The sequence below is a fragment of the Oratosquilla oratoria genome, chromosome 21 (assembly GCF_046742065.1).
Source record: "Oratosquilla oratoria isolate Oo_2021 chromosome 21, ASM4674206v1, whole genome shotgun sequence".
NCBI lineage: Eukaryota > Metazoa > Arthropoda > Malacostraca > Stomatopoda > Squillidae > Oratosquilla > Oratosquilla oratoria.
Window position 1 is genome coordinate 43,512,854 of NC_134797.1, and position 16,686 is coordinate 43,529,539.

General features: G+C 42.0%; 4 protein-coding genes across 4 annotated transcripts; all 4 read left to right on the plus strand.

Annotated features, from left to right (window-relative positions):
- The first annotated feature begins 1,300 nt into the window (after positions 1 to 1,300).
- LOC143037094 (uncharacterized) lies at positions 1,301 to 2,155 on the plus strand. Its single transcript, XM_076205207.1, has 3 exons — positions 1,301 to 1,312; positions 1,516 to 1,901; positions 2,098 to 2,155. Exons 1-3 carry the CDS (start codon positions 1,301 to 1,303, stop codon positions 2,153 to 2,155), a joined length of 456 nt encoding a protein of 151 aa, XP_076061322.1.
- Positions 2,156 to 6,227: 4,072 nt separating this feature from the next.
- LOC143037095 (uncharacterized) lies at positions 6,228 to 6,862 on the plus strand. The gene is made up of 2 exons (XM_076205208.1): positions 6,228 to 6,239; positions 6,428 to 6,862. The coding sequence occupies exons 1-2, from the start codon at positions 6,228 to 6,230 to the stop codon at positions 6,860 to 6,862; spliced, it is 447 nt and encodes a 148-aa protein (XP_076061323.1).
- Positions 6,863 to 11,740: 4,878 nt separating this feature from the next.
- LOC143037096 (uncharacterized) lies at positions 11,741 to 12,373 on the plus strand. The gene is made up of 2 exons (XM_076205209.1): positions 11,741 to 11,752; positions 11,936 to 12,373. The coding sequence occupies exons 1-2, from the start codon at positions 11,741 to 11,743 to the stop codon at positions 12,371 to 12,373; spliced, it is 450 nt and encodes a 149-aa protein (XP_076061324.1).
- A 3,660-nt stretch (positions 12,374 to 16,033) lies between these two features.
- Positions 16,034 to 16,618, plus strand: LOC143037097 (uncharacterized). The gene is made up of 2 exons (XM_076205211.1): positions 16,034 to 16,045; positions 16,184 to 16,618. Exons 1-2 carry the CDS (start codon positions 16,034 to 16,036, stop codon positions 16,616 to 16,618), a joined length of 447 nt encoding a protein of 148 aa, XP_076061326.1.
- The last annotated feature ends 68 nt before the right edge of the window (positions 16,619 to 16,686 follow it).

The following is a 16,686-nucleotide window of genomic DNA, read 5'->3' on the forward strand; positions in this document are numbered from 1 at the left end:
ATTAGTTCAAAAGTAATATCTACTGTTACACGCGTGAAAAGAAATCAACTCACTTCTCGTAAGAAATGTACATACAATTCAAATGAACAATGACAACCACACGTCCAGATGTAAACACATATTTGCTCTTCTGCTAAGATTAACTTAATTTCTTCAAATTTCAGTTTACCTTCACCACTTTACTTGCTAACTATTGATACTGGCCCCCTTTTTCTCTCCTCCCCTTGCCTTCCCAGCCGCAAAACAACCAAATAAACAACTCCTTAAAATGTGCTCATTGTGGTAACCTAATTCATACAAACCTATCTTCCATTTTTCTACAATGTCTCGTACAAAAATATATCCCACAAACTGGGTGGTCTGACCTAGTTGTTCTTAATCCTAATCTTGTACTTTTATTTGTCAAGGTTCTTGGATTCCAGTTCTTCTCGCATACACGTACATTCTGAATATCAAGAAGACAAGTGAATTTGAAGAAGACACTGAGGAATAATGGGAGAAAATTTTTCTTTATGAAACGGAAGGCCCTTGAAACACAGCGGTATTATATTCACAACTGTGTCATCTTTTAGGATACCTGGAGCATCTTCCTAACTGGTTGTGCCACACAATGTCATGTCCCCCTACGTCACTGATACCTAGTTTATTCAAGGAAAGATTACATTCCAAAGGTTGGCGTTGTTATCATTACTGAAGAAATCTCCTTCTATGACATTTCTCATTCAATTTCTAAAACCTTTGATATCACACGAAATCCATTTTGAATGATGTATTTTGTGTTGGGTCTTGAGTTTATTAACTCAATGTCCTGATTCTCACTGAGAGAAGGAATGACAAATGTTTTATTTGTTGATATAAAGTATTCAATTTCTATTGATAAGATTAGTTTATAATTTAGCGTGTTCCTCTTGAAACAGGTTTGAATATAAAAGGGCGTTAATATAGGCGAAAATGGTTTGTAAACTTAGTTACAACAAGTAATGAAGGTCTGCATTAATGAATGTGTCTTAAAAGAACAGTACTGGAATATCCAGTGAAAAATAAGTGTCTGCTTCCTGCAGTATAACCTCATTACCTCCATACGTACGGGGAAAGTACTGACCACGGTTTTTTTTCTCTCTCCCTCTAGTGGTTGAACAGAGACTCTCCCACGCACCGAGGGCAAGGCCACGCTCGTTGTTAGCAACCCTCATTCTGACCCTCCACCCTAAGCCCTACCGCTGTGACGCCATACCGGTCTCCGGACACGTTTGTATATATAGAGCACTGAGAACAATCCATCGACATCACATCTTCCACCATGATGCTTAAGGTAGGTTCTCCTGCCATTTTAGCCCCACCTCTAATGGTTAAAAAGCGGCATGCTTGTGTGAACTTATTGTTAGTTTGCAATGTAGGATGTTTGTTGTCCATTGGTGTCCTATTCCTTAGTGAATCTATTTTGCATGCATTAAATTAAAGTGTGTTAAGGAACTACTGTCATGCATTCTGTACACTCTTGCTTTCCTCCGGCAGATCGCAATCGCCTGTGCTCTCCTGGCACTGTGCCTGGCACGCCCAGACACTCTTCCGTCCTACAGTTACGGTGCCCCCACCTCCTCGGAGGAGTCTCACGAGTCTGAGTCTCAGGAGGACTTCGGACCCGCCAAGTACGAGTTCAACTACGCCGTCAAGGACGACTCCTCTGACAACGACTTCGGCCACCAGGAGACCCGCGACGACGAATTGACTCAGGGAGCCTACTTCGTGCATCTCCCCGACGGGCGCCTGCAGAAGGTGGTGTACTTCGTGCACGGGGACTCTGGGTACGTTCCGGAGGTCACCTACGAGGGTGAGGCCCACTACCCAGAATCCGAATCGATCGAAGATGACGACTCCGATGCCGACTCGAGCGAGGAGAGGTACGTTTACGTCGCCCCTCCTCCATCTCTCTACGGAGCTCCCAACTAAAGCCCTCTCGCCGAACTAAGGAGCCACCTTTGTAACATCACATTGCCATAATAATATTTATTCCATGTTCTCATTTACGAATAAACTCAGAGTAAATACTTGTATTTTTCTAAATCTCTTCAACAAAAATGTATGCGCATTTCTCAGACACCGTCTGGAACCAAGGTCTTCTCGTGAAGCTGTAGAGAATAATCAGCTCCAATAATCTATTTCATAAGGGAACGCCTGTGCACCACATCTTTTATGCTATTCACAACCGATGGTCAACGTAGCCGTCACTACAGACTGAAAAATGGGATCGTTCAGGATTTGCAACTTGCTTCAACTCTACACAGCCGTTCCTGCCTCCTCAGACACACAATACATATATGTTGATGACGTTATTCTCATTGCATCTACAACAGACGCCAAATAAGCCGAAGAAAAGCTCTCTGCTGATATGAACATCATCTGTTCATTTCTGATGAATTGAAGGCTGCAAATGTCTACCGAAGACTATATTTTTACTCACTTGAGCAACCACAGGGCAAACTACTAACTTAAAAGTGCAGTCGAGTTCAGGAGCATTCCTCAGTTTTGATATAAGCTCCTTGCCTTGATATAGGCGTCAAACTTGACTATAGTCTCATCCATACAAACCATCTGACAATGCTGAAGGGAAGCCAAATGACAAATCTGAAGAGCAATGTTGCTGCCAGTGCTGACCTCTTTAGTTGCCTAGCAAGTACCAACTTGGGCGCTTCTTTCCACACCCTGAGAACCTCGGCATTGGCACCTGTCTTTTCAGCGGTACAGTACAGTGTCCTAGCTTGGGCACAGCGCTCACATCTATGGACTTTACGTACCCTTTCATTGTATTTCAGGACATATCAGATTGTAACCTCTGTACCCTAATGAGCGCACACACACACACACACACACACACACACACACACACACACACACACACACACACACACACACACACACACACACACACACACACACACACACACACACACACACACACACATGCAAACGGACACACACATGCAAATAGACACACACACAAAAACACACACAAACACTTACATTCACACACACACACACACCTCGTGGCTACTCAAGCCCGAATTCGTCCGGTGACTGCTCCTTGCCCAGGCTATATGACGGCTTCGGCCACAGTGAAAAACCTTCTGGGACAGAGGTCAACGAACTCGTTTTAGGTCATGAGATAGTCCTTCGCCAATGGACGCTCAGTTGTCACCCTTGACCTAGCCGCTTCTAGGGTTATTGCCCGTGGAGTTAGACAGAATAAAAGCTTAGACATTACCCTCGGCAATGGATTAATCGAGACTTTGGAGATTCATTAGGGAGTCTTTCAAGACTCCTTCGGGAAATTTTGAAGACTCCATGGGAGGCTTTGAAGATTCCTTTGAGAGACTTTCAAGACTCCTTTGGGAGACTTCAAAGACTCCTTCGGAAGATTTAAAGGTTGAGTATCTGTGAAATTTCCACGTATGTGTGTGTAAGTGTGTGTCCCTTACACATTCTGTTACAGCTGAAAAATAAAAGCGTTCCTTTCTGGCCGGCTGGCCTCGTTTTTTCACGGTTTCCCGGCAAGGCAGCCTCCTTACGTTTTCTTTCAAGTTTTCTTTCTAGCTTTCCAGGACTGCCGGCTTCGTTCCTTTGCTGTTTTCTGGCTGGCTGTCCTCCTATTCTTTCTGTTTTTCTTTTCGGCTGGCTATCGTTTCTTTTTTAATTTTCTTTACCAGCTGTCCTTCTTTCCAATCGACTATTTCTTTCCATCTTCTTGTCCTGCCAGCCACGTTCCCTTTCAATTTTCAGGCCGACCGTCCTCGATAGAATTCCTTCTTGATATTCCTTCCCAGCTATCCCGGCCGGTCGGCGGTCTTACCGGCTTCATTCCCTGCCGCCGCCGGCCAACCTCCAGTTTCTTCACTCCCAGACGCGTCCCCCGCCCGCCCAGGAGCCGGAGCGGTGCGGACGGTCGTCGTCACACCGACGAGGACATCCGAGATGATCCAAAGACTCTGACCTAAGGACGGCAGGGATCCTTCTTGGGTATTCTTTTGTCTCGTGTCGCCAGGCGATTTTATTCAGTTTAAGTCAAGCCTCGCTGGTGTTTCTGGGTTAAAGCCCGTTCCCATTAACCCCTAGATGATGGAGGCTGTGTTCCTGTATTAATTTCTTATCTTTTATGTATTTTTGTATGCTTTTATTCATGTATGATATTTATGTATTTTGTATGTATTTATTCATGTATGATACTTATGCATTTTTGGGTGCTTTTATGCATTAAAGTATTCATTTATATATTAATGTAGCTTTGTTTATTTTCTATGTATCTAAGTATTCATCTTTTATCTATTTTTGGTTGGCGCCATGCGATATTATTCAGCTTGAGTATCTTCGTAGTTTCAAGAATAGTATGTGTATATGTATGTGTGTGTGTTGCATAATCTCGCTCTTTGTCTAAAGTTTATAAACAACCGCTAGGAACCTGATTTCAGTGCTGTATAAATGCTGATGTAAAAATATGTAAACTAAGCCAGTCATGCATCGATATCGTGATTGCTTGAGTATGCAGTATTTCTTAAGACGTTTGTAAGTCTTTCCGATTGGAGAAAGGGTGGAGGAGGAAAAAAAATATTGGCTCACGGGAGTAAAGACGCACCCTAAGGGGAGGCACTTAGATGTAGGAGTAAAGATCAATGGACTGGGGAAGTCATGACGTCGGTGCAAGGTGGCTTAGTGAGTAAATTGAGGATCCTAGTGGGGAGTCCCTTGGTGTAAAATGACAAGCCAAGTGTAATATTATTCGGGAAGAAAAGAATAAAAACTTTACCTCTGTTTAATTCAACCTTACGTAAGACAGTGATGAAAAGAAAGTTGAAAGTGAAAGAAGAAATACAAAACCATAGAAGGGAACAATAAACCGTAGTTACTACTGTGGGAACAGAGGTGATGGAGGTAACAATTTACTTAACTGTATTTACCTAGTTATAGTATACATGAAAGGAGCAAAGCTCGTAAGATCCTGTTTCTTGCTTTCCAATCTATCATGCCTGTTCACAAATTGTGTGTGTGTGCGTGCGTGCAAAAACCATGCACACAGACGGACAGAAACAGACAACGGCACACAGAAACACAGACGCAAATACAGACGCTGTCACGGCAAATATTAATATTAATGATAGATACTGTGTATATAAAATGTGAGTGTCTTGTTATTATGTATGAGACTAGTGGTCATATTTCTTTTCTGAGGTGAATTTTCTTTCTAGTATACGATCCATACGTTTTTTCTTCTGGAATTTAGATGACCGTATCAAGTAATGTGAAAAAGTGAAACGAATAAACAAATAGATCAAGTAAATAAATGAAAAAAATGAGTGAAGCAATAATATATGAATAAATGAATGAGCGAAAAAAATATATCTACAGTATTTTGTTATATACCAAGGGCTTCTTCGCCTTAGTAAGGGAGGTAGCCTAGTCATCCATCCCACTCCCATCATTTACCAGCCATTGTTCCCCTCGCTTCTTAGCTCCTCGTAGATGATGTGTATCCCTGAACCCTGCCCACTGCCCGAGTCAGAAGCAACGAAGACACAACCAATCCACTGGAATGAAATAGATGAAGACAAAAATAGAAACAAACGAATAAATAGTTAAACAAATCAAAACCTTGGTAATTTTCTTTTTCTTTTTTTTCAATTTAGGTTTGGGTTTAGTTGGGAAATACTTAATTCTACGTTAAGTGTATTTGAGCTAATTCCTCTAGATGTTATTTTGACAAAGGTTTTTCTTTTGGATGATAGGTTGAAAAGTCATTCACTAAGAAACTGTATATCATTAATACGTGTACTTTGTTATTATGGTATATGTATGTATACGAATGAGCTTATTCAGAATCTCTCGACGTGTCATTACTGAAGATTCTTTGAGGAGATCTGCACAAGTGAATTACTCTGAGAGGTCATTGTTGCAACATTCAACGGAAAATAAGTGTTGGCTCCCTCTCCACCATTCCAACATCTACGGGAGGTCTTGACCACCCCTTTTTTTGCTTAACTGTGTGTCTCAACAGAGTCTCTCCCATGCAATGAACATAAAGACCCAACTGGCTCATCGCCAAGGGCAAGGCCAGGCCCGTTACTGGTAACCCTCGTTCTGACCCTCGACCCAGCCACTGTGACGTCACACGGGTCTGCGGCCACAAATGTATATATAGAGCACCGAGAACTATCCATCGACATCACACATATCCCACCATGACGCTTAAGGTAGGGTCTCCTACCACCAGCTGGAGCACTATTGGCTAATGGCGACATCCTACTGTGAAATTGTTGTTGGTCTACAACTTAGGATGCCAGTTCGTTGGTGCCGTATTCCTCGGTGAATATTTTATTGTATGCAATGGGCTTCAGTGATTTGAATGTTTTACTTACACTCTTGCTCTTCCCCCCGGCAGATCGCAATCGCCTGTGCTCTCCTGGCACTGTGCTTGGCACGCCCAGACACCCTTCCCTCCTACAGTTACGGTGCCCCCACCTCCTCGGAGGAGTCCCACGAGTCTGAGTCTCAGGAGGACTTCGGACCCGCCAAGTATGAGTTCAACTACGCCGTCAAGGACGACTCCTCTGACAACGACTTCGGCCACCAGGAGACCCGCGACGACGAACTGACCCAGGGAACATACTTCGTGCATCTTCCTGACGGGCGTCTGCAGAGGGTGGTGTACTTCGTGGACGGGGACTCTGGATATGTCCCGGAGGTTACCTACGAGGGTGAGGCCCACTACCCGGACTCTGAGTCCATCGAGGATGACCACTCCGAGGCCGACTCAAGCGAAGAGTCATTTGTCTATGTCGCTCCTCCTCCATCTCTCTACGGAGCTCCCAACTAAAGCCCTCTCGCCGGACTAAGGAGTTGCCTTTGTGATATCACAGTGCCATCATCATATTTATTCCATGTTTTCATTTATGAATAAAGTTAAAATAAATACTTCGATATATTATGCCTTTCCTTAGCGTGGAATAACTGACACCACAGTATGGGAAATACACTTGACAAGAGTGTATAAGTTTTTCTTTGATAATGGAAGCTGCAGATTACTTATATACAATTACCTTCATTGGTCAGAAACACTCAGTAATTCAACTATATCATTGTTTTACCTAGCACCACGTTGAGAAAGGACGAGAATATACCATAGACAATTCAGGGGCTTTGGTGCCCAGTAAATATTTATCAGTCCAATGCAGAGGTGGCAAACCACAAAGGGTTGGGTCCTGCATATGTTATGTGAATGACTGGATATGAATGAGAATTATTATATGGTGAAGCCGTGGGTGTACATCAGCTTCGGCTGCCGCGATGTACGGTGATGTGCCGGGCTATACTGTGCTGGACCTACGTAATGTGCGGGGGCGCAAGCGAACGTTCCTTTTCGATGTGTTGTGATGGGAAAGATGAAGGTAGGTCTTTTGGTATGGATGTCTACTTTGACTCGGCCTGTCCTTCTAATAAAGAGTACTGGGGCTTTTGATATACGTATATATACTTGATGAAAGTACAAAACATTAAACACAGTGACAAGGTTGATTTTGACGTTTCAAATTCTGCACAAGGTTCCTTTTTTAGAGAAAAGGAGTCAATTAATTCTGTAGTGAGTACATGCTGTACCGCTGTAGGTAGAGCCACTTAGCTTTTTGGGTCACTAGTGAGATCAACTCACGTCGCGCCATATATCAAAAATACAAAACTTGTATCCGTTGGAATAAGTGAGGATACAACTAGTAAGTCGTGCACCTATATGGCCTTACCCAAAGTACTGCTTATTCAATGCAAATTTGATTGCTCTTCTTCTCATGGTATGAATAAAGACAAATCCCAAACAAACTGTGAAACGCTAGAATATTTTTTTTTTCACCGAATCTGGTGTTTTGTATATATATATATATATATATATATATATATATATATATATATATATACATATATATATATATATATGTATATATTAGTAGACACAAAACACTAGAGAAAGTTTGATACATAATACAGAACACACTTGACGGGGCACACGCATGCGAGCAACAGTGGTGCATAAAGACTAATACATTGAGATACAAAGATGTCTACTTCCACTGCACCTGAACAAACAGAAGAAGCACGGAAACTTCTGGAAACACGAATATTCCAATGAAAAATAATGCAAGTGACTGTATCTAGAGCTGGTCAGAACCTTTATTTGCTAATCTCCAGGATTATCCAGGTGACATACCGCACTAACAATTACTCCAATTGGAAGGTTCAGAAGACTGCCATCCGTTATATTGTGGGTTCACAATGCACAATGAAGCAATTTTAGAAACGCTGTATTATTTCAAAACGCTGCAAAATCCGTCCACTTAACCAACACAAATATAAGCTGCACTCCAGACGTCGTGAAAGATTTCACACCAAGCATGAACGGCTAATACGACCCACAACATCTCGACCTCACTGTACAGACTATTTGTTTTCTGCGCCATCCCCTCACCTGTACACACATGAAATCATAATGATCTGTGTGGATTTAAGTTCAAATGTAAAGTTCACTGTTCCACGCGGGAAATTAAATTAATTCACTTCTCGTATTAAATATACACACTTCGCACGAATGATAATACGCCCACAAGTTCAAACATGTGCACATGCTTTCTCTTCTACTAAGATTCACTTAATTTTCAACTTTCTTTCGAAGCGCATTTTCCTTCAATTTGTTTTTCATTTAAACTACATCTTTCCTTTTTCTCTACAACTATGTCTCCAACTTCCTTCGCCACTTTCGTTGGTAACCGTCGACCAATGTCCCCCGCCTCCACCCACTGCCTTCCGAGCCTCAATAGACAAATACAGAAACGAACAAATAAAGAAATCAAAGTCGTTCATTGCCAGTGTCCCCTTTTATACAAAAAATTCAGTTTCCTACAGTTGTCTCTTCCTCTTCCACAGCAACTGATTCTAGCGAAGTGGGTGGTCTGGTCTAGTTCCTAATCCTAATCCTGCACTCGCATTAAATAAAGTTCTTAGATTTCAGCTTTTTTCATTTATACATACACAATGAATACCTAGACGAGTTTGAAGGTGGAAAAAAAAAACGAGGAATAATGGAGAAACATATTCTGGTTTACAAAGATTATAACAGCTCAAAAACGGTCATTATACATACAGGTTGGCCATTTCTTAGTAATCTGGGACATTCCTTAACTGGGAGTGGCATTCCGTGCTATGTGGGTTTAACCAAAGAAGTTAAACTTTTTCTGTGGTTGGTGTTTTTATCAGTATAAAGGAAAGATCGGATCTATGATTTTTCTCATTCTCTTTGTAGAACCTTGATTTAATATCAGATACAGCATTGACCTAGTTCGGAAGGTACCGATGTTTATCAACATATATAACCATACAGTTGGGATGTTCCCTGGGCACTTACATAATATCTTACTTCGATTATGCTTTTCATAAGCCCACGTTCTAACTTTCCGTAGCAGGACCAAAATTTGCAGCTTCATGTGTGAAAAGTAGTATTTCAATTAATAAGATTAATTTAGACCTGTACACTTCACTGAGAACACCTCGGCCATTTGAAAGTAAACAAAAAGGAGAGCCCAAATGTGACATACCTGTTAAAGGAAACAGATTAACTTATAGAATAACAACTTCATTTTGAATTTAAGAATTGAGTATGATGTTTATTTAATTTTTACATATCTTCTCCCCTACTTTGAGACTTATCTTGTTGAGGCCAATGAGCATATTTGCAAGTTCTCTTGTTACATACATATACCAAGGCTTTTTTCCCCCTTCCAAGGGAGGTAGCCAAAAAGGGAAAGGCATAAAAACACTCCCACCCATTTCATCCCTAATTACACTCCACACCCCTCCCACCCTTCCTCTCATCTGAGCACCTCCTGGATGACGGGTCATCCCTGCACCCTGCCCACCGCCCTGGGTCAGAAGCAGTGTCGCAAGACACAGTACATCCACAGCAAGGCCGCTTCATTTAATCGGCGACCCCCCCTCTCCGTCCCCCTTTGCATATAAGGCGAGGACGGGGAGAAATCCCTTCGGGCTGCGTCAAAATTTACTCACACATACTACCCCACCCCCCACCCCCCCGCCCATTCCTCCTCATGCAGTCACAACATCATCCATATACAACCATTCTCCACTCACCTCTGTCTTCCGTCCTCTCCCTTCCTTCCTCAACAGACATTCCCCTCTTCCCCAAAGCCCCCTTCACCCCATCCATCCACCTCATCCTAGGACGTCCCCTCATGTTCACTCCCTCCACATCTGCCTTCCATACCTCTTTTACTAGTCTTTCTTCACTCATTCTTTCCATGTGTCCAAACCATCCTAATATTCTTTCATCAACCCTATCTCCCAAATCCTTTTTCACCCCTGTTCTCCTCCTCACCTCCTCATTTCTCACTCTATCCAGCCTAGTAACCCCCACCATACTTCTCAGACACCTCATCTCAAACACATTCAAACTCCTTCTCTCTTCTTCTCTTATGTTCCACGTTTCTGCCCCCATACAGTGCTGTTGGCACAATCACTCCTTCATACAGTCTCCTCTTCGCATCCATTCCCAAATGTCTATTCCTCATTACACTCTTTAAACCACCAAGGCATTTACTCGCTTCTCTCAATCTACATTCTACCTCCACCTTCACTCCACCTTTTCCTGCTACACTTGCACCCAAGTATCTAAAACTATCCACTTCCTCCAGTCGCTCTCCCTTAATGTTCACTTCCAGTCTACTGCCACTTTCACCCCTTGTACATCTCATCACCTTACATTTACCCACATTTATCTTTAGCTTTCTTCTATCACATACTCTCCCAAACTCTGCCACCAGCTTCCTCAATCCCTCCTCTGACCCTGCCACAACCGCAGTGTCGTCCGCAAACAACAGCTGGCTCACCTCCCACTTTTCTCCATTTTCTTTAACCATCTCCAATCCCTGACTCACTACCCTAGCATTCACCTCTCGCACCAACCCATCAATGTATAAGTTACTGAAATAAAAATAATGTTATCCAGAAATCTCAGGTAACGAAAGGAATCCTTGCGAGCCCATGCCTCTGAGAATCCTACGGAGGCAAACTGGATGAAATTGTCTTGGCTTGTCGTATTATTTCCTCGATCATTATATTTTTTCTGTATCTTTATACAGTCGAACAACTTTAGCCTTTTTAAATCCCTCTTACACTGACCTTCTCTAATTGTCCACAGACAACACAATGTTTCTTGCTTGAGTGACATATACACCAATCCAGTGGCCATTGCCGGTTACTTGGGAGTTGCGGATCTCTTGCAGCAGAGACCTGGGGCAACGGATTGATTGATAAATATCTACAGAAGATGCTACTAATCAAAAACGTTTCATGAATATAATTATCACAAGGACAGGAAATCTGTATAAATTAATCTGTTTTAAAACATTTTGAAATTGGAATATTGGAATATGTAGTGAAAAATTGGTGCTTTCTGCAGTGTAACTTTATTTTTGCTAAATGTATACGGGAGGTCTTGGCGACGTTTTTTATTTCGCTCCCTCCTGTGTCTGAAGAGAGACTCTTTCATACACCGAGGTCAAGGCCACGCTCGTTACTAGTAACCCTCATTCTGAACCTCCCCCACGGCTCTGCCACTGTGACGTCACATCGGTCTACGGACACGTTTGTATATATAGAGCACAGAGAACGATCCATCGACATCACATCTTCCACCATGGTTCTTAAGGTAGGTTCTCCTGCTATTTCAGCTCCGGCGTCATGCCTGTGTGAACTTATTATTAGTCTGCAATTTAGGATGTCAGCCCATTGGTGTCCTATTCCTTAGTAAATCTATTTTGCATCCAGTGAGTTGAAATGTGTTAAGGAACTACTTTCATACTTTCTGTGCACTCTTGCTTTCCTCCGGTAGATCGCAATCGCCTGTGCTCTCCTGGCACTGTGCCTGGCACGCCCAGACTCCCCTCCCTCCTACAGTTACGGTGCCCCCACCTCCTCGGAGGAGTCTCACGAGTCTGAGTCTCAGGAGGACTTCGGACCCGCCAAGTACGAGTTCAACTACGCCGTCAAGGACGACTCCTCTGACAACGACTTCGGCCACCAGGAGACCCGCGACGACGAACTAACCGAAGGAACCTACTTTGTGCACCTCCCCGACGGGCGTCTGCAGAAGGTGGTGTACTTCGTGGACGGGGACTCTGGGTACGTTCCAGAAGTCACTTACGAGGGTGAGGCCCACTACCCAGAACCCGAGTCCATCGAGGATGACTCTGACTCCGAGGCCGACTCGAGCGAGGAGAGATACGTTTACGTCGCCCCTCCTCCATCTCTCTACGGAGCTCCCAACTAAAGCCCTCTCGCCAAACTAAGGAGTCACCTCCGTGATATCACATTGCCATAATGATATTTATTCCATGTCCTCATTTGTGAATAAACTCAAAGCAAATACTTGTATTTATTCTAATCTTCCTTAACACGATATAGCTAACATCACAATATGGGAACACTGAAAAAAAAATTATGCGCTTTTCTAAGACATGGTCTGGTACCAAGGTCTTCTCGTGACCCAGTATTGTAATATATTTCATCAGGGAGCTACCGTGCACCATATATTTTGTGCTCTTCACAACCCCTACAAGCGGCTAGGTCAAGGTGTGTGCGTGTGCGTGTGTGTGTGTGTGTGTGTGAGGGAGAGAGTTGTGGTCGTGTGCGTGCGTACGTGCGCGTGCTCTTGGTGATGTTGTGAGTTGAGCTTCCAACTCGCCTTGTAACTACGTGAAAAAGAAACCGTTTCGATTGGAGTTAAACGGCTTCTGGTGTAGTCTCTGTAGACTTCATACAAAGACTTACGGAACCCGACGAAAAGAAGCTCCTCATGGACACATGGAATCGACGGACCACAGCACCTCCTCGCCCAACTGACGTTCTGTATAAACTTCATTGTGGTCAGCACCAGAAGACTCTATTCACCTGAGGGAAGACCTACACTGACGGTGTCCCTCGCAGGTTCTGTTACAGTTGAAAATTAAAACGCAAGTCTGAACAGAATCTCCTGGCGGCAGCCGTCCACCTTTCCAGTCCTGTCCGTGTTTCCATGCTCTTATTATAATTTGCAGTCGTACCTAACTAGATTGCTTTCTATTTACCCAAGTTAGAATTTCATTAGACACTCCTCAAACCATTACTCTGGTTTGTCAAATTTTCTTAGATACCAAGTTTACTCAAGACATTGTTTGCTATTCTCTACAGCTAAGTACCATCAGCAGATTTGGATGCAGTAGATTGTAATCCACTTTCTATGCACCCGATATGTACTATGCAGAGAAGGAGCTCATAAAAGTGGTCATAAAAAGTGGTCAAAAAAGTATCTACTTAGCAACTTGAACTCCAAGATTTGCTGGTATAGTCATGGAGACTATTACCTACTTGGGTTAGTAATGTTTACATTCCAACCTTCATCACAGCGTTATTTTGATAACTAAAACGATAACACACATGTCTATATACACACAAGAATTATCTAAAGATCTAATGTGTTAAAACCAAAAGTTATTTTGGGATGCTGGAGGGAATATCAAGTGAAAGGGAGCGCTTCCTTATGGTTATAAACGTGGGAGAATAGCAGTGACCTTGTGCCGTAGTAAATACATTATGATCAGAAAAAAATATCTGAAAGGAGGGAGCAGGGAGAGGGATAAACACCAAAAGAGGCTAAATTTGGAAATGAATATATGTGCCAGACTTAAACGCTTTCTGTATTTCTCGCACAGGTGTTGCCAAAATCACCGAAAGAAGATGACCGGGAATTGGACAAGAATGTCAGAAGGTATTCAGTAAAACGTCTTTTGCGGAAACTATGCTAACGACCAGAGAGGAGTTTATGAGCAGACAATGTTTCGTCATCTTCCTGTGAAAGACAGACTCGGAGGTTTTAGGAAAAATATGTAAGACTATCTTTGGGACAAACTCAAGATAGACATATCTTCAGCATAAAAGGTTGATGCAAAATAATTAACAGAAACGGTAAGAGTCGACACGGAGGCAGTTTTTGAAAACGACAAGGGGTAGTCTGTCTATCTGGGGAGCTTGCAATGGCTATCCATTCTGTATTAGTACCTCTTGTCACAAAGAAGAATAAAAGTTAGTAAGAAATTAAATATCATAGGAAGACATACTTAAGCATAACTTCATGAAATAGTGATCAAACACATTTTCTGGAGAGTAAACGAGAATGAAAAGAGAGGAGAGGGTCATGAATGATTTCGAGTTCCAGTGAATATGGATCAAGTTTTTACAAGTCACGGTGGCTCTCTCTCTCTCTCTCTCTCTCTCTCTCTCTCTCTCTCTCTCTCTCTCTCTCTCTCTCTCCTTTTTTTTTTTTTCTTTTTTTTTTTCTTTTTGTGAAAGTGGGTTTGGTCCCTGGGGCAGGTATGAGTAGTGTTGAGGGGGAACCAGTACAAGACGTGATTCAGAATCACTTCCTGTCATAAAACACAATCTCCCCGTTTGGTCGAATGATTCTGGAAATAAAATTTTAATAACCCAGTCCAAATGCAAGGAAATCTTACCGTTCCAAAATCTTTGGAAATGTGTGGTATGAAGTTCGACATTTTTCATATACTTTAGTTTGAACTATAATAATTTTTCTTTGCCTACTTTCATTCTTTCGAACAATTCTGACCTTCCTTTTTCCATGCAAGTATCCTGCTTTTGTAAGCTTCCTGCAGGAAAATCATACGCATTCTTCTAAACTATGAACTCTGCAAGAACGTTATGTATTTTTACTTTGTATATACTTTAGGTTCAACTATAATTATTTTTCTTTGCATATTTTCGTCCTTTCAAACAATGATGACCTTTTTCATTCTATGTAAACTCCCAGTATTCATAGTTGATTATGTTTATTTATTGATTGGAGTCATTATAGATTCAGATTAGCTTTAATTAATTAAACTAGAATGTTTATTGTAGTAAAATAAAGTCAACTAGCTTGAGCCTGAACAAAGTGATGAGACAAGCCTTTAGATTCAATCATATATAAACCTGTTTGATTTATTTGCTTGTACACGTTTGTATGTCAAGGTACTTATATTCGCAGTCTTATTTTGTTTATTCATTTATATATATATATATATATATATATATATATATATATATACATATATATACATATATACATATATATATATATACATATATATATATACATATATATATATACATACATATATATATACATACATATATATATATATACATATATATACATATATATACATATACATATATACATATATATATACATACATATATATATATATATATATACATAAACATATATATATATACATACATTATATATATATACATACATATATATATATATATATATATATATATATATATATATATTTGCTTTTGTTTATCATGAGAAGTTTATTTGCTACAAGGACTGGAGGTCTACATGAATGAACTAGTCTTAAAGGCCAGTATACTAATGTAGGTTTAAGAAGGAAATATGCAAGAACTGATTTGGCAGTAGTGTGGTTAACAAATGGAATAGATTTAGTAACCATGTACTGAGCACTAAATCAACTGGTTTTATGATTAGATTAGATAACTTTATGGATAGGTGGTAAGGAAAATGGAACTGCGTAGTGTATTATTTATGGTCTATTACAGTCTCCTCCATTTTTATGTTTTTTTTTTTTGTCAATATGCAATGAAAAATAAATATCAGCTCACTGTTGTGTGACCTCATTAGCCCCATCGTCTTCGGATGGTGCTGACCATCTCGTTTTGCCCAGTTCACTACCTGAAGAGGGCCTATCTACCCATAAAATGAGTGGAAGGGAGCCGAACGGCTCCTCATCAAGAGCAAGGTCATGCTCGTTGTTGCTGGTAACCCTCGGTCTGACCCCAGACCCTGCCACTGTGACGTCACGGTGGTATGCGGCCACATATATATGGAGCACAGAGAACTATCCACAGACATCACATATCCTCCATCATGGCGCTTAAGGTAGGTTCTCCTGCCTCTTTAGCTGAAGTGCTATTGGTTAACAGCGGGATGCTTGTGAAATTGTTGCTAATCCGCAACCTAGTATGTCAATTAAATAAAAAACTAATAGCATCCTTTGTGTGCACTTTCCTCTGGCAGATCGCAATCGCCTGTGCTCTCCTGGCACTCTGCCTGGCACGCCCAGACACTCTTCCGTCCTACAGTTACGGTGCCCCCAGCTTCTCAGAGGAGTCCCACGAGTCTGAGTCTCAGGAGGACTTTGGACCCGCCAAGTACGAGTTCAACTACGCCGTCAAGGACGACTCCTCTGACAACGACTTCGGCCACCAGGAGACCCGCGACGACGAACTGACCGAGGGAACCTACTTCGTGCACCTCCCCGACGGGCGCCTGCAGAAGGTGGTGTACTTCGTGCACGGGGACTCTGGGTACGTTCCGGAGGTCACCTACGAGGGTGAGGCCCACTACCCAGAACCAGAATCAATCGAGGATGACCACTCCGAGGCCGACTCGAGCGAAGAGACATTTTTCTACGCCGCTCCTCCTCCATCTCTCTACGGAGCTCCCAACTAAAGCCCTCTCGCCGAACTAAGGAGTCACCATTGTGATATCACATTGTCATAATAATATTTATTCCATGT

What these genes read in the sequence shown, in the direction of transcription:
- LOC143037094 (XM_076205207.1), top strand. An exon ending in GCCGACTCGAGCGAGGAGAG is followed by an intron (nt 1,902 to 2,097) that starts GTACGTTTACGT and finishes CGCATTTCTCAG; the next exon opens with ACACCGTCTGGAACCAAGGT.